This window comes from Solanum tuberosum, unplaced genomic scaffold (genome assembly GCF_000226075.1).
Source record: "Solanum tuberosum cultivar DM 1-3 516 R44 unplaced genomic scaffold, SolTub_3.0 scf00594, whole genome shotgun sequence".
NCBI classification, from domain to species: Eukaryota; Viridiplantae; Streptophyta; class Magnoliopsida; order Solanales; family Solanaceae; genus Solanum; species Solanum tuberosum.
In genome coordinates this window covers 200,188-226,630 of record NW_006239510.1, presented here as the reverse complement: position 1 = coordinate 226,630, position 26,443 = coordinate 200,188, and the positions used below count along the sequence as shown (strand labels likewise).

Genomic DNA, 26,443 nt, shown 5'->3' with positions numbered 1-26,443 from the left:
AACTGTGAGAAATCGCAGAGAGGAGAAGGGGAGAAGTGGAAAAATCGCGAAGGTTTGGACTATTCTTAGTTGGAATAGTCATTTACCAACGTGGAATATAATATTCATACGTGAATTTTTTATTTTTATTTTTGGCCAACGTGTACGAGTTTGTGCAACACGCACCATACCACATCAAAAAATGTGTTCAAAATATTGGGTTTGGATGGATTCAAGGGTCCAGATGACAAAAGGGTAAATAGAAGGGTTCACAATACAAACAGATACAAGTACAAAGGTCCACCAAATCATTTCGCCTTATATTTATGGTCTCGTGATCAAATATCATGAATGATAATCCCTGATATACTTGTACTTCCTTATATTACAATCATTAAAAAAAGAGCGGTTACCAATAAAATTATAATAAGATAGCTCTAGAATGCAACTACAGAAAAGGTATAAATACAGATGAGAAATGCAAGACTGATATCTACTACACTTGGGACATCAAAAAGACCAATCCATAGGCTCCAGCAAACTATACAGTGGAAATAAACCAGCCTATTATGGGCGAAGGAAGTCATCTGATAACACTATGTCATGACGCAGATGGGGTTGTTTCATCCTCAGAGGAGCTATCGTGTTGCCTTACGTTGTATCCAGGAAAAACTTGGGGAAGCCCTGCATCGACTGTCAAGGGAAATTGTCTACCTGAGCTGATTGTGGTTCGGTCAGTCATTCTCCCGACATCTTTGCACACCTGATCGAGGATAGAGAGGAAGTCCCTTACTACCATGAATATTCTAAGTGGCCGAGCTTCTTCCTTGGCAGAGTCACCATGGAAATATACTGTCACCTCCTTCACCATTGAGAGGGCAACACTCTCTTGAGCTTGGATGTTGATAATTTCTTGCTCTGCCGTCTTCAAGAATCCATTCATTGACTCAGAAAATTTTCTGCTATTCTCACTCGGCACCAACTCTTTGTTCAGCTTAAGAACATTAGTGATCTTAGCAATTCCTGCAGCTAGTTTTGCAACTTCATTGCTAATAATATCAGAGTCCATAGCAGCAGCTTTCTTCACATTTGTAAGCTCACCACTTAGGCGAGAAACAACTTGAAGGCCAATCTTTCTGAATTCAACCTCATCCTGCAGTGTCTTTTCTACAATTGGATTCTGATCATCAGCACCAGAAAGACGAGACCCTTCTGCTCTGATGATTTCCTGAACAACAAAATGCAGTAGTGTGGTCTTCCCATCAGCACCTTTAATATCTACAAGCTTAAGAAGTGTGTCGAGCTTGAATGCACAGGCATCTCCTCTGTTGGTTCCAACATTCATGCGGTTCCCTGTTTTGAGTACAGCCTCTAGTAGCTTTAGAAACATCCTACTATTCCTTAGCTCTTCACAAGCAGTCTGAAAGGATGAATATATTAGTTTTCAAGGAGGTGGACATCCAACATTCAGCTCATCAAATCGAAGCTACTAACTGAATCTAAAGGAACAAGACATATTGATGTCATCAAAGTTCAAACACAGCATATCTACAGTGAAAGTATATTGATGAACATTGCCCAACCACGGAAATTGGGCCGGACCCAAGTACTCTACATGGTCAAAATCTCATCAGTGTTCTTAACGTTAAACCAATGAGATTGTGTCTAAACAGTCAACATATAGAAACGTCAGTGTTTCAGATGACCCTATTAAGAACGAATGTCCATAAAAGAAGTATGGCATTGTAATGAAGTTAAATAAACTCATGCATGAACGAGATCTGGACAATGGTACATGTACATAGAGAAAGAATGGCAATCTCAGACCAAAGTTATGACATCCAATATGTTGACATAGCATAATGGATTGAGCTGGTAGGGGAGAACATTGAAACCAGAAGAAAAAAAAAAGTATAGCATAACAAGGTCACAATAGGAGGAAGCTAAAATCAATTTCAAGAAGCAATGTGGTATAGGGGTATTGCCAATTTGCCATCATGACAGGTAATATTGTCGAGCAAAATAAAGTGTACCATTCAAGAACAGACAAGCACAATTTACCTCTAGTGTTTCAAATGACCTCTTAAGATATTCAATCTCTGAATCAAAGTTTGCAATATATAGCATAGCCTCCACCCTATTAAATGCAAAAGGGATATAAAGCACTGCCTTGAGAAACTTCTCGGCTGGGCCTAACTTGAATGGTGATTCATCTTTAAACTCTTGCAGCTTCCGCTCTTCTTCTTTAGTGGGAGCCATCTTCAATAAACTCTCAAGTAACTCACTTCCCAGAGTATCAGCATTCCCTGATTTTGGTTAAGCAAAAAGAAGTTGAATCAGTGCCCTCATGCAAAAATCGAATAACCACTAATTGTTGTTCAAGATGAGAGCGATGGCAATATAACTGGATGAGACTGTAATTATAAGCCACCAGAATGTGGTACCAAATTAGCAGTTCATTGATTGATTGAATATTATATACAGTAGATTTTAAGAACCGGGCATTCAGCTAACGAATAAACACTTCTGAGGCTAAATTTCTATAGCAGGAGTAAAATATAAATGGCAAGCAATCAGATTCAACAAACTTCAACATATCTAGTAAAAGCAATGACACATTTAAAGAATAAACATAAAAGTTCAAAAACCAAAGTATTTAGGAGTTTATCCGAACAAGGCAATTAACCAGATTAAGCTAAATATCTAAACCAGAGCAAGTGGATCAAAATTAATGCAGTGCATTGAAAAGTTTATCCTTACCATAATCCTAATTAACGATTGCTAGTTGTGAACATTCAAGAGAATTTACGAAAAGCTCAAAAGACAAAGTGCATGATATTACCCTCTAAAAGTGCTTCACAAACTTCTTCATTAGTGACATTAAGTGCCCTCAGCAAAATTGCAATATTTTGAGACTTCTTCGGATCAAGCACCCGGTTTTCTTGATTCAACACTGGCTGTACCAGCCGTGTTATCCCATCTTTTGGATTCGAATTCGAACAATTCGCAGTGAATAAAGTCTCTATCATTTCCTCATTCAACCTACAACGGAAATCACACCCTTCAAAAATTAGGAAACAAGAATGTACTCTATTTTCAACAATGACCGGAAAGAATTTAACGATACAAATCTTACTGAAAAGAGCTAAATTTTAATTGATCCCAAACCATTGCTCTATCTGAGGTAGCTCTAACTTTATCCCAATGCAAAGGTTTCAGCTTTGGCTTTGTTATCTCATCATTCCTCCTCTCTACAGCCTCTGAGCTTTTAATATTGCCACTAACATGATGACCTAAAACAGGCATAGATGGTGCCATCAGCACCGGTGGTCCTCCATTTTCCGCCTCCACGGATTTTGGAACTTGAGGAGCTTCCCAAAACCTCGGTGGTGGAGCCGGAGGTGGTGGTGGTGGTACTTTCATCGACACATAGCTCCCAAAACCACCCAGATTCCTCAGTGAAGACTCAGAAATCCGTGCTGATGAATCTGAAACTATTGAAGGGGAATTATGGGTATCACCCGAAGATAACGGAGGTGATGAAAATCCCCTAAATGTCTGTGTAGGAATAAACCGTGGCGGAGCTAGAAAATTCACCAACGAATCAGGTGATCTGGACGTTAAGCTTTTTGGGCTTAAGTTGAACTCTAGTGAAGGACTATTCAACAAGGAAGATTCCGATGGTGAATTCGAATTTGAGTATAGAAATCTATTCTGGGTTTGTAATGGAACTTCATATGGTGTTGCATGGGGGCTTGATACTGTTTGACTCGGACTACCTTTATCACCTGAAGACCCTCTAGGAGAGAAAAACTCTTCATCATTCTCATCATCTTCCCCGCTGTACCCCACTTCAGTAGCACCATTCTTGCGGGTCTGCCGGTAATGCTGACGTGGCAACGGCGGGAGTGGTAGGAGCTCCGGTGATCCAAGTCTTTGGAAGTTCACTGCAACGCCGTCAGCTGGTCGGAGCTCCGGTGATTCAACTTCTCTAGAGCTCACGAGTGTTCCAAGGTAAAGAAATTCCGAGCTATTGGAAGTGGGAGTGTGACGCGGCACTTCCATCGCCGGAGGCGGTGGAGGTGGAGGTGGAGGTGGAGGTGGAGATGGAAGGTGTTTCTTGATGACAACACCGTCCGAGGGAGTGGCATTAGGAGGGACAAGTCGGAGACTATCTGTTCGTTGATAGTAGCTTTTCTCTTCAACTTTTCCTTGACGATAGTAATGAAGGAAAAAGGCGACAAGAGAAGTGAGAAAAGCTGCAGAGAGAACAGAAACTGAGATAATGATAGCAATGAGTTTACCAGAAATGGGTTTGGTGGAAGAATGAGAGGAAGTTTGTGGTAAAATAAGTGAGGAGATATTCGCCGGAAAGGTTGCATAACTGTCAGAAGGTAGCGGAGGAGGTGGTGGCGGTGAAGAGAAGACTGGAAAAAATGGGTTTTGCGTTAATGGCATATCCGGCGGTGATAGAGTAGAAAATGGAAATTTAGGCTGAGGTTGTGGTTGAGGTTGAGATTGAGGAGAAGAAAGTGGTGGGTGAGTTATGGAAGGAAGTGAAGATGGTGGGAGAGAATCAACAACTGGAAAAAAGGGTTGATGGAGAATCCGCCGGTGCCGGTAGTAGACGCCGGCGCCGGCGGTGGTAGTTGTGAAGGAGAAAAATGTAAATAGAACAAGATTAATGATATATAAGGAAGAAAGCATTTTCGTATGAGTAGTTCAAAACTGAAAAGCCCTGTTCTTGGAGAGTAGCAATTAGTAAGCAAAATGTTTAGTTATAGTTGGAAAAGAGACAAAACTGATTATGAAGAAGACAATGATTTTGAGCTTTGAATGCTCAATCAATGGCAAGTGATGGGAACTCATCAATGGTTCGTTGGTGAAGAAAAAGCCATGAATGAGGAAGAGAGAAAGAGAATGTAGAAAGAAAGTGCAAAAGTGCAAACAAACAATAAATTTTTTTAGGGTAAGTTGAAGAAATTCAAAACAGATAGACCCTACAATACAAGAAAGTAGCTTTAATTTCTTGCTTTTACTCTCTCTAAAAAGAAAATAACCATAAAAGAAAAACAGAGCACAAAGATTCTTACTGTAGAAGTCAATAATGTAAATGTACTGAAGTGGAGTAATAGTAGTAGAACTGTTAGGTGCTATGATTCAAAGGGTAGAAAGATGAAGGTGTTGATGGATTACAGATGGAAAAAACAAGCAAAAAAAATCTCTGACAGAAACAGAGATATATATTGACCATTGGGATTTTCAACTTTTTCACCCTCGAGAAGGTGGTCCGGTTCTTTCTTGTTTTTACATTTCAATCAAAAGTATAAAAATGTTATACACAAGGTTTTAAAATGTCTCTATAACAAATGTCTTTCTTTCATTGACGGATCTTTTGACGGGTGTTCAAAATTAATGTAAATATTGTGTAGTACTTCCTCTGTCCTTAATTATTTGTCTATTTTTTCTTTTTATAGTTGTCTCTAATATTTATTTATTTTGACAAATCAAGAAATAACAAATTCTTTTTATCTATTATATCCTTAATTAAATGACTAATTATTTTTAAAAATATAGAACTTTTCATACACTTCATAATTAATAGGGGTAAAATGATAAACTCACTATGTCATTAATTATTTTCTTAATAGGTGTGCCAATTCAAAAGTGGACAAGTAATTAGGGACAAAGGGAGTAATAATATTGTATTAGTTATGTTGAGATTTTTCTTATGTGGTGTTTTATTTTATGTATTAAAAATAATATGCATTGCATAATTATTTTTAGAAAATTATTTACAAAATATCTTCTACAAATGTAATGGAAAAAATAGAGTTTTTGCCTAAAATCATCCCTTAACTAAGACTCAAATCTAATATACATCATTCTATTACCTATATAAGTGAACAAAAAACATCTTTATACTTTCCAAAAAATTACAAAAATCATCCTTCAGTCTACTTTTGTCAAGAAACTGACTGAATCAATAAAAAAAACACTTTTTTTTTAATTTCTTCACGTCTTAGTCATGACGAGAATATCAAAGTTACCCCCCCCCCGTCTTATTCATGCCGAGAAAATCAAAGTTCCCCCCCCCCCCAAAAAAAAAAATAATAATAATAAGAATATGGATAAAAAAATGAATCTTTCCATTTCAGAATTTAAAATTTGCGTGTTGTTAGTTTATAGTTTTATTGCATCATCAAGTCAATTGACTTGCAACAATACATAAGTCTTGAAATGTTTATACGGTATGCTTCAATGATCAGAAAAATTATGCAAAAAAATCATTTTAAAAATATTACACCCAGTTACTTAGAGATTTTCTTTTATAAAATAGTATGTAGGTACGTTATATACAATATAATTCACATGTTATACAATGTACATAAATGTTGAAAATTTAGTAAAATTAAGTGGGTGTTTGGTAATTAAAATAAAAATAATAATAATAACTTTATTTGACAATTTTGAAGTTGGAGTTCTGTTTGACCATACTTTTTGCAAAGAATATTTAGAATTTGGATACATTTTGTCTTTCTTAGAAAAAAATAGACATTGGATGAATCTTGTAACTTTTTGGATAGTGCAGAGATTTTTTTGTTCACTTAAATAACACAAGGACGTTCTTTAGGTTTAAGTCATAGTTCAAGGATGATTTTAGCCAAAAACTCGAAAGAATGTAGAAAAGGTTTTGAGGGACAGTTGTGTCTTTGACCATGTTAATGCATGCACTAGAACTCATTGCATTACTAATGCATATAAGCGATACATACCCCAATAGACTATAGCGTGTATTTTAGTAATACAAGCATTAGTTATATATGACCTGAAAAGGTATACCAAACAACTAGTAATAGACAAAGCTCTCAAAAACCCAATTTTCTCCAAGATTCATCTAGCATTTAAAGTGATGTTTGACCATAGAATTTTGATGATTTCTTCGTCTAAACACGAATTAATACCTTTTACTTGTGAAATTCATGATTTTCAAGAAACTCCACCTCTAAGGTTCAAGAAATAGATTCTTGCCATCTTTTCCTCCAAAATCACACTTTTCTCAAGAATTTGGAGTGTATAAGGTATGTAAGATTATCATATTGAGGAACTAAGTTCTTCCTCACGCACTATCTCTACAGTTTCAGATAGTAAGATCAAAGATAAGTTTTTTTTATCCAAAGTCCATTATTATCAAATTTATTTATTTTAAACTTGTTCATTGACATTGATTCCATTATTGAATTTATTATACTATATCTTACTGATGATTCTTGATTGATCTAGGGTTCATGTTATTCTACCACATGACTCTTTTTATCAAAATTATTTGAAAACTTTGTCATAACATATCATATAAGTTTAAGATTTTCATGAAAGTATTCTTATTTCAAACTTCAAGTGCATTGTTTGAAGAAAGAGTTCAAGAAAGTAAAATTTGCATTCAGATGTATATTTTTAAAAAGAAAGTTTAGACCGTTTTTTAAAGAAAGCATGTTCAGTTTCAAAGAAAGCATATCTCATATTTGAGAAAGCAAATTTTTTTGAAAGAAAGTATATTCATTTTCAAAGAAAGCATACCTCAGTTTTGAGAAAGCATAGTGTTGTGTTTTTCATAAAAGCATAGTCAAGTTTTAGAGTAAAGTTTAGTTCAGATTAGTTCAGTTTTAAAGAAGCATTATTGAGCGTAGATCTGTAAACTCAGAGTATCAGTTTTTCTCATAAAGTGAGATACTTTCCCTAAAGTGGGATATCTTTATTGTTATTAAGCACAATGCATAGTTTTGGAGCAGTATTGAGCACCGAGTTGGGTAAAATTTCAAATTATCCAAACCTCAAAATTGCACCACCAATGTAGGATAGGATCGTGATGTTGGTTCGGACGACTCCTCAGAAAGCCCCTGATAAGGGCTTAAATATTAGATTCATAGTGCCCCTGATAAGGGCTTAAATATTAGATTCATAGTTCAGTTTGTCCTTTACCCTGACAAAGTACTAAATGACTCTAGCAACATGGGAAAAATGTTGTATCATCATGAGGCTCATGTGATGGTTATCAGTTAGAGAAACTTCCAAGAAAAATAAAGATATATTATTTTCAATATTTGTTATCCTGCATGTTTTCAATAATAGAGTTTAGTGTTAAAAGTACACATATATGCATTACTATTCAGTTGACTTTATTTTAGTCTATTTTCAGAGTTATTCATGAGCGTAGTATGTTCAGTTTTGGTCAGTTATTTCACTCAACTATTTTACATGTTGTACATTTTATGTACTAACGTCATTCGGCGCTGCAACTTTTAATGATTAGTCTAATCACTTTCATCCAACTTTGGTGAGACCTCCTAGCTTTATGAGAGCTCCACTTTATCTAGTTATTAGATGTTGTTAGTAGAATATTCAGGTAGTTTGGGTCTTGTCCAACTAACCTATCTTCAGTATGTTAGAAGCTTTATAAATGAATCAATTGAGTCTTAATATCAGTTGTTTTATCAACATGTCTTATTTAAGATTTATTACTTATAAATGATTGAAGTGATTTTCTAGGGCAATTGCATGTCCACCTTTAAACAACTTTCACATATTTATTCAGTCTCCAATTTAGTAGCAAGCCATGTCAATGATTCACTTGACACCAGAAATGGTTCTAAATGTCGGTTATGTCCAAAGTGTAGGCTCTAGGCGTGACATTTTTAGGATTCATCTTATAGGTAATTTTGGCCAAACAATTTTGTACAGTTAAAATAGAATCTGATGATTTGTATTCCATATTTTACTGGGCGATATTTTTCATCTAAAAATTAACGATTTGTATTCCCAAATAAATTTGTCGGGTGATATCTTTCATCTAAAAAATTATCTTGGTGGCTATGTATAGGTAATTACCGCAAATAGCACAACAAATAGTCATAAATAACCTCATGCGTTGAAATTTTTGGTGAGTTCAAAATATTACTCTCTCCCATGAATATTTGTCAGTTCAAATATAAAAAAATTAGTTGAATCAAAATAAAGGCGACAAAGATTTTGATGAAATTAAATCAAAACGAATCGAATCTAAGATGAGTTGATGAAGATTTTTGGGTGGAATTCAAATTGAACTTTTGGGCTACACGTACGAATTAGATGCAAGTAGGTAAAGAATATCAAATGGAGTGGAAAAGGTTTAGAAGAGGATGAAGACTATAATTAGATGTAATTAATAGTGTATGATACTTGTACTTGTTAATTAATTTTGAAATTATTTTTGTAACTTTCATATATCTTCAAGATTGTGCATAGTATACACACTCTTTGGGTCAGGGTTAGGAGGTTGTGACTTGTGAGGGATTTATCTGAATTCCTTTTTCATCGAAAATTTACATTATAATGTAAGGTGAAATTTCAAAGAGAAAAGCTTGACTCAATGTTTAAGGGGTTCATTCCATTGTTGGTTTGAATCCTAATAACTATAAAATTTTCATTTTTTTAAAGCATTTTTATGCATAGGTAAAAGCTTTATTAAGATATGTTATTCACTGGGAAAAATAAGCCTCATTATTAGTAGTATATATCTTTATCATTTGAAGTATAGACCTTACCATTACTCTCAATTTCATTAAATTCCGACATACAAGTATTCAAACAATCTTGAAAATTACACACTTGTAATAGAGTGACATGAGGCCCCACCTGCAAGTCTATATATATTATTGTTGAAATTTCCTACTACTTTTCATAGCTTATTCATTTCACAATTCAAATCCTATTTGGGTCAAATGACCTTTCCTTTCTCCCCTCCCATTTTGAGCATGGAACAATCTCATTTCACGTTATTGATTCCATACTTACTCCACATTCTTTTGTACAATAACATATCTGAATTACATAACATGCATTTTGTACATACTTTATCTTATCTGGGAGTATCAAATTAGTTGATTGTGAGACAACATTTAGGATTCACAATTTGAACCCCGCATTAGCAATTTTAGTCGCATGGATTTTCCCTTACTCTCTTCAGCTTCTTAATTACTTTTTCAGCGATATTCAAAGTCCTGAACTGCATGTGTCTTTCCCCATTTCAGGAATTTCTATTGTGCTTCATTTGAGTTCCTTGGTAAAATACACTAACATTTTTTGGGAGTATTTCATAATAGTAAAATTTTATAATACTTATATTTAAACTATCAATCTTTCGTTACCTTTTACCAAAAACTAAAAAATTACATTTAGATTCTTATTATTATTTTGTTTCTTTTTCTCTCTTATTCATAATTCATATAAGGATATTATATTGGTGGTTTTCAAAGATAATACTAATGATTAAAGGGGCACTAAATCGAAACAAAAAATGAAAGTTGAAATTAAAATAAGATATTGTAAAATGAAATGAAAAAAAAATATTGTTTTTTAAAGAAGGGTTCGATGTAGCAAGACAAAAGTAGAAAGAAATGTTGAATAAGAATGATAAGGCGAACTAAATTGTTGTGGATTAAGATTAATCTTTTATGTTGCATGCATCCCTTTCCGTCTCGTTTATCTTCTTATAATTAATTTTCATGACTTCAAGTATTACTTATTCATATTTTGAATTGTCTTGCTGAAATTTTTGCCTCCATCACTAGCACTATCTATGCTACTTCATTAGATATTTTTATTCTATTTTAAAATAGTTTAAAAGGTAATACATCACCTCCGTTAAAATAAGGTATTTCCATCAAACTTGGAGTATAACTCGGGAGAGTGGGTATATATGTCTTTTCTCTATTTGAACACTTTTCAACCCCAAAACTATAGGTTGAGGCCTTCAACCTATAGTATTATCCCAAATAAATAAATATTGAATTTTATCGATAGCATTGAGCTTTCTAATGCATGAGACTACTTAGAGGGTGTTTGGATTGATTTAAAAGTTGGTCAAATCTACTTTTAATTCAGTTAATGACTTTTGGAGGTGCTTGACAAATATAAAAATAACTTAAAATAATTAGAGAGTGTTTAACAAAGTTAAAAATAACTCAAAACAAGTTTAAAATGACTTTAAAAAATTAAAAATCAAAAGTTTTTATTTTTTGATTTAAAAGTCATTTAAATTTGACTTATTATTTTTTGACTTAAATTTCTAAAATTAGAAGGACGAGAGAAAAACAAACGATAAAGATGAAAATAGAAATAACTAAAAATAAGTTAGAAAGTGTTTGACAAAGTTAAAAATAACTTAAAATAAGTTTAAAACCAAAAATAGGTCTCCCCTACTTTTTATTTTTTTACTTAAAAGTCATTTAAGTTTGATTTTTTTACTTAAAAACTACATTTTAAAACCAATCCAAATGGACTCTAATTTCCAAAAGTCTTGGAAGGAAGAGAGAAAAACAAACGATAAAGATGAAAATTAGACATAAATAGAGTCTGAGTCGATTGAAGTGGAGTTAGGGCCGAAACCAAGTAGGGTTGCACCCCCCTTTAACGGGAAAATTATGTTGTTTATATATAATTAAAATTTTAAATTATTTTATGTATATATATAGCATATATTGATTTCTTTCAACTTTTTTGTGTGTTATTTTTTCATATTCTAAACCCCTTGATAAAACTTTTGTTGCGGCAACTAAGTGGAGATGTGTAAAGGTCAAGGCTGACCAAAACATCGGTTAGTTTGGAACATTAGCCAGACGGCCCAGACCTATATAACGCATAAACTACATACACTATATCTTCTTTAAGTTTATTTTTTTACACATTAAAATTTGATACTTTCAAAATAATTTACCTCATTTTGATGAATTAATACTTTTATAACTAATATATACACTTCATTAACCAAACGGCCATAAAAGGTTATATTCTCACTGTACAAAAAGTCATATTGTGCGGTAGGTGGCCACATGAGAATAGCAGTAAAACCTGCAAATAAATTAAATTGAAAGAAAGGAAAAGAGAATGATGACAAAGATTTTTTTTTCAATTTTCACACACACAAATTGATTTGATTGAAAATAAAGTAATAAAAGAGGATATCCTATTCAATCTTTGGCCTTATTATGGGTATAGTCGTAAAGGACAGTACTTTTTGTCGGATTTTGAGTGGCATGGAAAAGGATATCCATCTTTTTATCTTTTTACACCACTTCTACTTTTCCATAACTAAGAATAACTTCATACACTATTTGGAATTTATATGTCTGGTTGAGGGCATCTCCAATTCCGTTATCTATTTTACTCTTTAAATATAGAGTTTTTTACTTTTTCAAATAATCAATTCCAATTTAATTATCTATTTTACTTTTTAAAAAAGAATTTTCTTCTCTCTTCTCAATATTATATTATTATTTATATTTCATTTTTGTTTTCTTATTTCATAGTATAAACTTTTTCTTTCTTTTTTCCAAATAATCATCCAAAATAATTTCATGTAATATAAAATTTTAATTTTTTGAAATTTTTTATTTAATACTAAATTATATTTTATTCTAAATTTCTAAAGAACAACTACGAATAATTGAATAAAGAAATCAACAAACACAACCGCAATCATAACCACAACTTCTCTAAATCATACACTAATTCCTTTTTCGAATATAGTTAAATCTAGAAACGACCTATCGAATTACTAAATTATTGTTGTGATTTTTAAAATTATTATGTTATGCATTGTATTGTAATCTTGTATTTAAATTATTATGTTATGTATTACTATATTTTTAAATTAAATTTTTTATCTTATTATTTAAATTTTGTGCATTCTTCATAGTGAAAATTAATAATAACATCAAATTGTATCACAAAGTGACGAAAATTTAAAATATTATTAACTCGGGATGAAAGTAGTATATATAAAATAAATTTTAAAAAATGTTATTTTACATTTAAAAAGAATTGTGAATATTAGAGATTAAATTAATAGCCTTCTATGAAAAATAATATGTTAATAACAAAATAGTAGAAATAATAATATAATATTCAAAAAGTGAAATAGAGAGTATGAATAGTAGTTCTCCAAATTTGGAGAACTACTATTCAACTCTTAGAGAGTAGAGGGTAAAATAGAGAGTGATTGGAGAGGACATTCTATATTTTACTCTCCAAATATAGAGAATGGAGAGTAAAATAGAGTAGGGTTGGAGATGGTCGGAGTTGAGAAAGTTACTCTATCTTTTATACGATATAAAGGGAAAAATGACAATTATATCCTGAACTACCGTAAATGGTATGCAGATATCTTCCGTTATAGTTTTGAACATTAGTGTTTCGTCGTTCAAAAACTAGAGCATATATACCCTTTATACTAACAGACATACACGTGTCATAATCTTATCCACCGACTCGACATTTATTAAATATCAGATCGACGGATAAGATTGTGCCACGTGTCCCTATTTAGTCTTCTGTTAGAGTGAAGGACATATATACTCTACTTTTTGGACGGCAGGAGCACCAATGTTCCAAAAGTATAACAGAGAGTATCTGCATACCATTTACGATAGTACGAGATATATTTATCCTTTTCCCCTACTATAAATGTCAAATAATTAAAGGTTAATAATGTTAATATTTCTATAATACGACTCAATTTAAACAATGCTTTCTGTATTTTAAAATCAAATATTAATACCTTATATTTAATATTATCTATAAGTAATATATTATTATATTAAAATTACAAATAAATAGTCATATTTTTCATGAAATTTTAAAAAAAGAATGATTTTTTTGCTGAAAATCATTATTCGATTAAAGCAAGAAGATTGAGCAGATTGAGACTTATAATCATTTATTCTTAAAATATAAGTGCAAATTCTCCAAGAAGATGTGCGATAGTGTCGAAATGGCAGCAAATATATGGAGTTTTGTTTTTGGTTTCTCATCCGGTGTTCGGAGCGGAGCCCCGTCTAAATTTGAATTGCGCATTCCAAGGCCCATTCGGAGGTGACGCTCCAAAATTTTCTCTATACCCAGGGCTCGAACCCGAGACCTCTGATTAAGGATGAAACACTCCCAGCAGTGCACCACAACCCATGTTGGTGATATAGAGGAATTAAGTATGGTAGGAGGGGAGTAAGTGGGATGCCCAGAAAATGCGTAGCTAGATATCTAAATCAGAGGTATATAGTATGAACATGACCGGTGTCTGTGTATGCTTGATAATTGATATGGCAGGATAGGAATTTGAGGTACATGATTATGTTTCGAAAACTAAAGTAAAAACACGTGAATAAACCAATAAAACATAATCTCAAATAGTGACAATGACAAGTTCAAAATTTAAAAATAGTGGTGTTCATTTTCTTTAACATAAAATTGCTAGTCTAGAAGGGTTTCTTTCTAAAAGCATCTTTGTAATGTTTTTATAGTTTAGTTAGTAAGTGAAATACAAATATATAATAGGGAACAATAAAGAAAACATGAGCAAAAAAAAAAACTCTTGGTGTTGCCTACGCTAGTCTCCTTGTGTTTTTTCATGCAAATATAAAATAAATAGTTAGCACATACCAAGATTTGAACCCTCAACAAAATCCATCAATGCACTCTTAACTTTAACTTTAGAACCAAAGCACCCATAAGAATTTTTAATTTATAAGTGTTCGCGAATAAATTATTTCAATCTAAATAAATTTTCTTTATACGCATATGAAGGTTTCGTCGGAATCAATGGGTGCTCGAGCACCCAATACACTGCACATGGGTTCGCCCCTGATTTCAAGGGAGGCAATAGTGTATATTTTGTGGGTTTCACTCTCCAATTTTGATTAATTTTATTATACCCTTTCATTAGACAATGCATAGGATAAAGTTTCAAAGAAGTAAACAAATGTTGATGGATGAAAGGATATAATAGACATTTTAAGAATTTAATTACTTTAAAAGAGAGAGTTTTGATTATTATTCAAAGTTGAGAGGGAAATTCAATTTTAAAAGTAAAGTTAAGAGGTGAAAGTCATTTTCACCCTATAGTTTATAGGTTAAAAAAAAATGATTTTTGGGATTAAAAATCCCTTATTCTACTATTCCACAACTTTTTATTTTATTTTAAAATAACGATTATAGTGGGCAGTGGGCTCATGGCTGTCTTGGAAATTAAATGAAACAATAAACATAACAAAAGCTAAATATAAAATATAATGTAGTTGGTCAAACTTAAACCTGAAAGCAAGGGTGTATTTGAATGACCCTATACAACTGAGTTATATTTTTTTTCTTATTCAAGGTTTACGTATGGCAAGGGGCGGGGCGAGGTGAGTGCGGGGTGGAGGGGGTTATAGTTTTTCTAGGGTGGAATGGAGCGAATTATGATTTTTACTGGAACAAAACAAAGCAAGTTTAAAAAAAATTAATAAAAATTATGCGGAATGAAGCAGGTTGTGAGTTTGAGATAAACTCAATACTAAAATCGCTAAACTATTTCTTTCACTTATATGTTTAGGCTTTAGGCAAGAAAACCAACTATCAAATACTTAACAAATTAAGTGATTAACCTTTTATTAGCTTAATCCTTTGACTTATTTTAAAAAAATCAATAATCTATTTTTCTTTTGTCATTGTGTTATATTAATTGAGAATCCATTTTTAGCAAGAATAGGGATCACTTTCTTTTGTTATTGTGTTATAGTAATCAATTTTCTTAATTATAATTCTTCTGCTGTTTTGTCACTTTTTGTATATATATTCAAATAGTTTTTTTAAACTAAACACTTGTCTTTTAATATAATGTTTCACAGCTATTGCATCAATGATGTTTTTATGATAGAATAAGCTACCAAAATTATTTTATAAAGAAAATAATAACAAATTATGTGGGGAAGGGTGAGGGGGGTTTGGACGGTGCAAGCGAAGCGGGGGAAGGCGGGTTGAAAAGAGAAAATTATTATATGTGGGGTGGGGTGGGGCGGGGCGGGGCGGATATAAGGTTGTGTGGTGCGGGTCGGATGCAAGGCGGGCTGAAGTGGTTTTTTAAAAATTAATGTGGGCGAGTTGCGGGTATATGTGATTTTATATGGGTTCAAACTTAATTTTAATTTTTTACAAGTTATAAGAGTGATTGAGCACCCATCACGAGTAAGAATACACAAATCTCATGACAAATTCATTAGTAGTTTTTATTCAAACTAATATCAATTGAAAGCTTCTTTAAAGTTATTAAGATATTCAAGATAGTGAATGAAAATGGTTCAATCAAAACTAATACAGTTTCTTACATGCTTCCCAGTTGACCTCAAAAATAATTTTTTGAGTCATTATCTATTAAATTAATATAACTAAATAAGAAAATGAATTTATTTTTATGAATTTTATTTTTAGTATCAAACTTAATTAACAAGGAAAATATTGAAAACAAATTATGTGGGGCAGGTTCATGCGAGGCGGGGCAGAGTGGAGTGGGTTGAAAATGAAAAAAAATTGTTATGCAGGGCAGGGAGGGTTAAGAGTTTTTCCGGGTTAAGCTCAACCCACCCCGCACCGCCCATTGTCATCTCTAATATCTACCTAATATTTTTTTGAGAAAGAAAAACTCCATATCTACATAATAATTAATTACACCAGATTAAGTGTGGGTGGGGGTAGAGAAAGCATCTGTTAGAGCTGTGGCTCCAAAGGAATAGATCATTTCAAAAATCATTGAGAGACTTAATATTCTTTTGAAAATCAGATGTTCCAATACCAAATAGAATGCTATAGTGCAAAATAACAGAAATAGAATATGAAATAAATAAACATAAAAGGGAAGGGTATCACGGATTTTGATACGGTTGCTCTAAAATTCGGGTTAGACCCATTTCCCACTCAATTTGACCCCCTGAATAAGAATATGAAGTCGAATTTCCGAAATCATGCACGGATTTTGAGATATATGGAAATTACAATTATAGGTGTTTCCGAAGCACATTTTCGGGCATTTTTGGGGTCGTTTCAATATCTCCCCCTTGGGAACATTCGTCCCCGAATGTTAAAGAAACGTACATGAGGGACACAAACATGGCAATATCAGCCCACATAAGGATGCAACAATGCACTTACACCTTATTTCAAAAAACCTCAACATAATTGTAAAACCACAATGAACCAATTGTCAACTTAAACATGAATGTATGCAATGACATTATCATGTTTAGTTATGTTCAAGGAGGAACTACCTTCTCCTAGTCATAACACACCAACATCAACATTTCTCATGTTCATAGGAGGAACTACCTTCTCCTAGTCATAACACACCAACATCAACATTTCTCATGTTCATAGGAGGAACTACCTTCTCCTAGTCATAACACACCAACATCAACATTTCTCATGTTCATAGGAGGAACTACCTTCTCCTAGTCATAACACACCAACATCAACATTTCTCATGTTCATAGGAGGAACTACCTTCTCCTAGTCATAACACACCAACATCAACATTTCTCATGTTCATAGGAGGAACTACCTTCTCCTAGTCATAACACACCAACATCAACATTTCTCATGTTCATAGGAGGAACTACCTTCTCCTAGTCATAACACACCAACATCAACATTTCTCATGTTCATAGGAGGAACTACCTTCTCCTAGTCATAACACACCAACATCAACATTTCTCATGTTCATAGGAGGAACTACCTTCTCCTAGTCATTACATAGTCCATACATCATTAAGCACATATGCAAGTTTCCATGTTCAATAGCACTCTTTCAAGGAGGAACTTCTCAACTCCTTACTAAGACATGCTCATACCTCATTTTCATGAAGTACAATAGATCACTTATAACCAATGCACTAAAATATGAGGGAAACAACTCATACAACTCATCTTTCTTCAAAAACACAAGTTTTTATGGAAATGCGCAAACCTCATTAATTCACATAAACATGGGAGGAACTACCTCCTCTACTCTTTAGGAAAGTTTCCACCACATAAGGAGCTAACATTCCATTTCATAAGAACACATTCAAGCATGTTCATTTAATTCACATCATCAAGTCAAGTATGCCATATTACACACAATGCACAACTTAGGAAAAAAAAATCTCCATTTAAAACACACATCATACAACATGAGAGAATAGGACTACCTCTACGAACTCAATATGCATGCAACTTAGACATATTCCATTTCATTGGAGGAATTTCCTCCTCCAACTCAAATCATGCTTATCATATGATCTTAGGCCAATTATGCAATTACTTCTTAAAAGCACATTTAAACCATTCACCTCATGAATCACATAGGTTACTTACTCTAATTGCCTATCAACATGAGGGGCATGAAACATGAAAACTCATTTTTATCTCAAAACATGAATTCTCAAAAACATACCTTTCATAAGGAAATCATCAGAATATAAAAATCACACATGACTTCTAAAACATAACATAGGCCCATCTAGGAACTCTTGGTCTCAAGCTAGAATAGGAATGGAAGAAAGAGATGAGGATGTCGGGATTTCAACAAATCATGCTTTTTAAGCACACCATCCCCTCCTTAGGAGGAAGCCCTCACTACAACCCTCAAGAAAACTTTTTCCAAGCACTCCTAAAGACATAACCAAACTCACATCTTGCCATTTTTGCAAAAGTCTATGGTCCTCAACATCTAGCCATACCACCCTTATATGACACAATCAAACACCAAATCCATAATAGGAAGAAATTGTACCCAAGTGTCATCCTACTCAACAAGGTGATAACTAGTACACACTCAAGGGCCCCATATTCTTCTAACCATCCGAGCCCTATCATCAATAAAAACACACCAAGTATGCAACCCATCCATACTAAGAGTCACATCAAGGCTTAACATGCCAAGTTTCACTAAGTCAACAAGAGTATTCCTAGGGGAACAAGGTAAGGGATATTCTTCACAAACCTCTTTTTTTTTTCTAACTTTAAACCATTAACCGGGGTAAAATCCGAAAAAGGTTCTATTAACTCATCCGGAGAACTCTAAGCCTCATAGCCTCATAAGGCATCATACAAGATAAGGTAGTACCGGAAATCAACATAGCACTTACTCTCATATGAAATTACCACATACCGGTACCTTCATCCCAAAAATTCTTCCAAGTCAACCCTAGTAGCATCCTTTTCTAAGGCCGTCACTAGGATATCACTCAAGATCTCATATGAATCTACCACTCCGGGTCTAGATTGCTCCAATTCACTAAACCACATAAGGTGAGAATTCAAGCAAACCTATCTCATAACATCAAGGACACTCAATAACCTTACCATCTAAGCACATTATCCCGCATTGGGGTAAGCCTAAACTATCTCATTACACAACATGATTCTCAAACCAATGAGGATCTCTCTCCTACCCTCTTTTAAAGGAGCTTAATCACTCAACATCTCTAGGTACCACTTAAGAATCACTATTCGTCAAAATCCAACACATCATAAAACTCATAAGGACTAAGTTGAGTTATACTAATCACTCACATATGGCCATAACTAAACCCATGAATATTAAGGACGACACAAAAAAAAATTCGTGATATTCTCTTTATCAAGTCACGAAAGACAAGTATTACTAAGATTACTCCTACAAGGTTCATCACCTTAGATAACTCCTTTATAGACTCTAGAGGATCTTCCTCTACTTCTGGCCCATGGAATTTCCGCAGTTCAATAAAACATAAAACACATACCGGAACCCTTAAGATCCACTACCACTCACTCTTTGAGACTTACGGGTAGACATCTAGAAACTCATTAACAACCGGAATAGACTCAATAGGAGGGACTTTAGACTCCACATCATTGACTCTCACAATATGGTACAAGCACCCTTTGGAAATCAACCTATGGGCTTTAATGCAAGAAATGAATTTCCCCTTCACCACAACATCCCGGCTCTCCCACTCAAGGACGGGTTCATTAGGAAATCGGAACTTGACTTTACGAGTCCTACAATCAATAGAAGCATAATATGCATGCAACCAATCCATCCCAAGAATAACATCAAAATCCACCATGTTCAACTCAACAAGATCGCAAGGCAACAACTTATTCAATATGCAAACCGGACAATTTCTATACACTTTTCTAGCAACAATAGAGACACCAATGGGAGTAGATATTTCATATGACTCATGCAACAATTCCGACTTGACATGAAATTTTCTAGCAACTAAGGGGGTAACAAAGGAAAGGGTGGCACCCGGATCAATCAAAGTATAAACATCAAGATCAATCTTAAAATACAACAACTAACCCTTTGAAGTTGGTCAACACTTATACTTCTTATTCTTCACCTTAACTAGATGGTACATGCAACCCTCAAAGTCAACTTCAAAACACAACATAATCCCAACCTAGGGCATATAATTTCTTTTCCCATCTCCACTCTCGGATAGGCTCCTTTGGGAATCAACAATTTGACCATACGGGTTCTACCATCAACTAAACATAACCTCACAATTACCTTGCTAGGTAGGCACACTATCTCCCCCTTTGGAGTAAGCCTACACAAGTTCTTCTAACCAACACAGACAATTATGAAGCATTAATCACACAAAATACAACTTCACAATCTATTCAAAGCTCACAAGTCACATAGCCATAATTGGCATTACAACCACTCGCTCCTTCTAGCAAGAACCCTTCAAGTGGTCCAACTTTAAACACCATAGGACAAGGAATAAGAGAGAGAGCTTATAGATCTATGGCACGACTTAGAGAATGAAGAAGTGAAACATTTCCTAAAACGTCTCATAGCCTCCTACTCATAGTTGTGGTGCACAACACAACCATGAATCGGACTCTAATCAACGCGGTGTGTTGGACTCCGAGGATCTATCAACCTAGTGCTCTGATACCAAGTTTGTCACGACCCAAGCCTAGGGCCTAGACGTGACCGGCGAATGGGGAACCCGAAGGAACCCCAAACAAGCCTCATAGCGTATCATTACACATCCTTGGTCGCGGAAGCAAATAAAATGACCATAAGCGATAAGCATAATTAAGGGGGGAATCGGGACTAAGGGAGCAAGAGAAACAAAAATAAGAATGATACAAAAATACCATAGATGAGTCAAGCTCAAGCATAATACACAACTTGTCCAACACCACCTCTAAACATGAGTACTTAGCGGGGGCCAAGACAAACTACCGGGCTCACCCTCATAGTCAAAACATAACTAAAAGGAAAAGTCTTATACATAGCAAAAGATCATGAGCAACGTCCCCGGAATGGAGGACTCACCAATAACCTTGATAGGAAATCGTATTAGCCACGCGGAGGAGGATGGTCAAGCGGTGCTCCGGTCCCTACATGGTGACATCATGTAGGCATAGAGTATGCGTTAGTACATTTGAATGTACTAAGTATATGGGATGCAATGCAATGCTACCATAGATGGACATCGTAGGAAAATGCATAGTAATACCCGTTAGATAGCACATTAATGAAACGATATATATATAATGACGCTTACATAAAAATCATATTTAGTGGGACGTAGCACAAGTGTGGTGAGTGACCATCAATATAGTATTTCCAAGGCCTACCACCCCCTTGGAGAGGCGAAAGAGGTACAAACCCCTCAATGTGGTTACCCGGGCCTACCACCCCCCGAGCTAGGGACCAAGGTACAAACCCCTCGATATGGTTATACGGGCCTACTACCCCCCGTACTAGGCAACCAAGGTACCAACCCCTCGATACGGTTATACGGGCCTACTACCCCCCGTACTAGGCAACCAAGGTACCAACCCCTCGATACGGTTATACGGGCCTACTACCCCCCGTACTAGGCAACCAAGGTACCAACCCCTCGATACGGTTATACGGGCCTACTACCCCCCGTACTAGGCAACCAAGGTACCAACCCCTCGATACGGTTATACGGGCCTACTACCCCCCGTACTAGGCAACCAAGGTACCAACCCCTCGATACGGTTATACGGGCCTACTACCCCCCGTACTAGGCAACCAAGGTACCAACCCCTCGATACGGTTATACGGGCCTACTACCCCCCGTACTAGGCAACCAAGGTACCAACCCCTCGATACGGTTATACGGGCCTACTACCCCCCGTACTAGGCAACCAAGGTACCAACCCCTCGATACGGTTATACGGGCCTACTACCCCCCGTACTAGGCAACCAAGGTACCAACCCCTCGATACGGTTATACGGGCCTACTACCCCCCGTACTAGGCAATCAAGGTACCAACCCCTTGATACGGTTACCCGGGCCTACAACCCCCCGAGCTAGGCTTGGTCGACTCACACACTATATAGAGAAAATCATATACATGTATCCATTTCATCATCATTTCAATACTTATATAATCATCCGACTCATAGGACGTACATTGGACCTTCCATTTCATAAGAATTCTATAAATGGCATTTTATCAAACATATGGTGGGCTACTTGTTCATGTAAATAAAATCATGTGTTTCAAGAGTACTAAGTCCAACCAATTTCAAAATCCATATAAAACAGCCCACCAACAACATACATATATATATACATATATAACAACCTTCATAATTTGATCATGGAGGCATGAAAACCATAAACATCATATAATCATTCCATTTCATGATAATATACAAAAATAGACCATAATAGGATGTGTAGTAATAATTCCATAATTCAAGAGTTCATAAATGATCATAAGGACCCATAAACTTGAAGTAAAATAGAGGATAAATGGTTGGACTTGTGGAAAGGAAGGTTTCCACAATCAACCCACATACCTCAACTTTGGAGAATTCTTGATGAAGATTGGAATGGAGAATTGCTTGAGATTGAATCTTGAATCCGGAATTAAAGTTTGGGATCCTTGAATTTGGTTGATGATCTTGGTGGAATTTTTGGAGAGGGTTTAGAGAGAGTTTTTGGATGTTTGAGAAATGTTTTAGAGACTTGGAATGAACTAATGATATATAGGGAATATCATATGCCCTTTGGAAAAAAAATTGTCCAACACTTAGAAAAAATAATGGGGCGGGTGAACAGTGTTTCGGCTTACTGGAAATGGCACTTTTCTGCCGGTGAGGTTTTACGAAAATGGTCATAACTCCTTCATCCTAACTCGGAATGAGGTGAAACAAATTGCGTTGGAAAGCTAACTCACAGAGCTTTAATTTTGATAGTTTGAGCTCCTTCCAGTTCCTTGTGTGCTGAGAGATATGCCCCTTTAAAGTTGACCCTCAAAATCGCATTTTTTGCGATTTTCGAATTTTGATACGGTTGTTCTAAAATTCGGGTTAGACTCATTTCCCACTCAATTTGACCCCCTGAATAAGAATATGAAGTCGAATTTCCGAAATGATGCATGGATTTTGAGATATATGGAAATTACAATTTTAGGTGTTTCCGAAGCACATTTTCGGACATTTTTGGGGTCGTTTCAATCACCTTGTCCCATTATCATCCCTAATTTAAGGGATTCAAACTCAAAATATGTTCGTAAATATGAAAAAAAATTCTTATATATATAACATAAATTTTTTGCCAAAAGAATTTGAATGAACTGTGCAACTCATCTACAACGAAGCATCCATCTAGATCTATCTGACACATCCCGTCGGGAGTAGTAGGACCTTCTGGATTACAGGAGACCTTCCATCCATGGTTGATATCTTCCTAGACTTTCTGCTTATTCGGGAATGTGAGTTTTTCTTTCCCAGTCCTTTGTTGGTGCTTTATATTTATTTCATCCGTGGTGGGAAGGGATAATCCAGGGTTTGGAGATGTATTGCGGCCTTCTCCAGTTCATCAACACGAACCTCACTCTTCTGCGAAGCATGACTCTTTCTATTTCTGTGCTGGCACGGCTAGGGGAATGTCAAGAGGAGGACTTGCTAAATCGACATACAAAAAGATTGTATCATGGGGGTTGGTAATCTAATCCCTCTTAGTGGTCTTATCACTCCTCTCGCCCCGTAGATCCACCCCTGCTTCAAAGGCAAACAAAGTACATCTACAGAGATATTGAGTGTCCTAGTACAAGAACTATTTGGTAGATCAGGAGAAAATGACATAATAAATAAATTAAGATTATCTGAATATTTATCCTTAGTAGTCCATTGATCTTGGTTAGAATATTTTGATATAGAAGCACTGGTTGTTCTGATAAGTTGGTTTGTATGCACATACATATCCCTTTTGGTAATGAAAGTTCCTTTAATTACCAAAACAAATGTTATTCATGCTCATTTTTTATGTATGAGTTTCAAAAGATGCATGTTTATTCACCTTTTTAATCAAACAAATGCATGAATAATTATTTTTTATAGAATAATGTTTATCCTTTTAAAAGTATACAAATAAATACATTAAACCATTTAATAATTTCTTTTTTGCTTTTTGTAATTATCTTTTAATATACTTAATACTAAATATGTCGTAAAATAGATGTTCACATAAATATATTTTGTGTTGTACTATAAATGTGCACACAATATATTTTGTGTTGTTACATAAATGTACACAAATTATTTTGTGTTGTTACATACGCGAACACATAGTATACATTGTGTGTAAGATGGATATACACACAACATACTACGTGTTGTAAACTAGTCACTCATATAATATACTTGGTGGACAAGTATATACATGTCGAATACATATCCATATAATATATTTGGTGTCCAAGTATATACATGTATATATATTTCTCTTGTTGTAATATAGCATAAGGCAAGAGTAAGTTAAAAGAAAAATACTACGTTGAATATTTTCTCATCTATCTTTCTTCTTAATTTTAGTACAGTATCTTTGTTTTATAACAAGTTATCCGCACGAGGTTCTAATCAAACTCATCATCTACTCTAAGTAGTGTTTATTTTCTTCAATGGAAGAAAATACGTTTTTTAATAGTTAATTTTGATATCGATGCTATGCATATTTGTATATGAATATTTACTGCATATATACTTTGTTATGATCTCTCATGATTATGTTTACTGTTGCAAAAAGGAAAATTGAATAATTCCACCAATCAATCATAAATAAAATGAAAAATTTCGACTAACTAGATTTATCAAATATTTAATTCTCTATTATTTTCTCATCTTGCTTGGCCCGTTGATGAATGTTGAATTACTATAATAGTAGACTAAATAATCTGCATAAAACATGCTAAATCAACTATAATAACCTTTTCAAGTTGAATGATTTTTATTTGTATAGCGATTATACATTAGATTTCAAAAATACACTCAAGAATAGAAAGCGAAAAAATTATTGATATTTTTTGTTTCTCTACTTTAATGGTATTCATCAAAGTTGAACTCCACTTCTTACGGATTGTTCAAATACCAAAATTCTAGAAGGTGCTACAAATTTAGCACAAAATTAAAAGTGAATGACAAGGTAATGATGTGTCATTTAAGTGGACAATTAACAAACTTATCAATGGTAAGCTAATTGTATATTTTTGTTTTCTGAAAAGTTTTCTTCATAATAATGGCAAAAAGAGTACGCTAATTTTAGAAGTGCAATAAATTTATTGATAACATATAACATACATATCGTTGAGACAATTTGACCTGTAAATTTTATTTGTCCAATTATCAAGTGTTTATTTAATTTTTGGATTTTGAGGTATCATTTTACTTTTTGTGATGATTAGTGTTTACCTCTGATTGCCTTATCTTTCAATTGCAATTTAAGAAAGAAATTATCTTAACTAGCAATGAGTGAAGTTAATGTTGAAAATCAATTTATTGGTCTTCCAATTATAAGTGAATTATTCATAAAACTTTTAAGTTGAAAAAAGATAATCAGAGCCACCTATGAGGACCAACTCTACTTCGTTTAGCAAATGTAATAATTTATATATGATCTTTTGAAGTGTTATTATGATTAAATTTATATGTGTTATTAATAACAAAGTGATAATATTTTAAAGGCTCAAGGGTGAATTTTATTTTATTTTGGACTATATATAATGTCATTGATTGAGGGTAAGACGATGGATTCAAGTTTCATCGCACTAAAAGGGTTAGACATCAATTAAAGTCTTGGTGCACCGTAATGATAAAATTTGCGTTCAAATCCCATCATATTTTGACCTAAAACACCTTTATATGGATACGACATTGGGACAAAATCCAAACATAATATAATGATGATATAATGATGATTGAACAAATCCATATGTTATTGATAAAAAATTATGAAGCTCGTTGTCGCACCTTATTTCGAGCTAGCTGAAACAGTTCATAACATAATATGGCTGCCACTCTGAATTTGAAAATTATTTTAGAGCCGCCACCTAATTTTAAGGAAAATATTAGGAAAATCATTTTTATATGTAAATGTTAACTCTGTTTTAATTTGCGAAACCAGTGAAATTCTAAGTAAGAGTTTTGGTTACTCGAGGGGAAGGTATTAAGCATCCCTCAGAGCCTATTCGAAGATAGTCCTTAAACTCAATTTAAGAAAATATAATTAGGAAAATTATTCATTTATTTGCTGAAAAATCAATGTTAAGTAAAAAAAATTTAGTTTAAGAAAAAGAGTAAAATACAAGGTATGACATA

At 34.2% G+C, this 26,443-nt stretch overlaps 1 protein-coding gene across 1 annotated transcript; it reads right to left on the bottom strand.

Moving 5' to 3' along the window:
* Nucleotides 1-337: 337 nt before the first annotated feature.
* On the bottom strand, nucleotides 338-5,261 carry LOC102600023 (formin-like protein 2). Its single transcript, XM_006365881.2, has 4 exons — nucleotides 3,116-5,261; nucleotides 2,822-3,021; nucleotides 2,041-2,285; nucleotides 338-1,399 (listed from the first exon to the last, which is right to left on the bottom strand). The coding sequence occupies exons 1-4, from the start codon at nucleotides 4,684-4,686 to the stop codon at nucleotides 581-583; spliced, it is 2,835 nt and encodes a 944-aa protein (XP_006365943.1). The 5' UTR covers nucleotides 4,687-5,261; the 3' UTR covers nucleotides 338-580.
* Nucleotides 5,262-26,443: the final 21,182 nt, after the last annotated feature.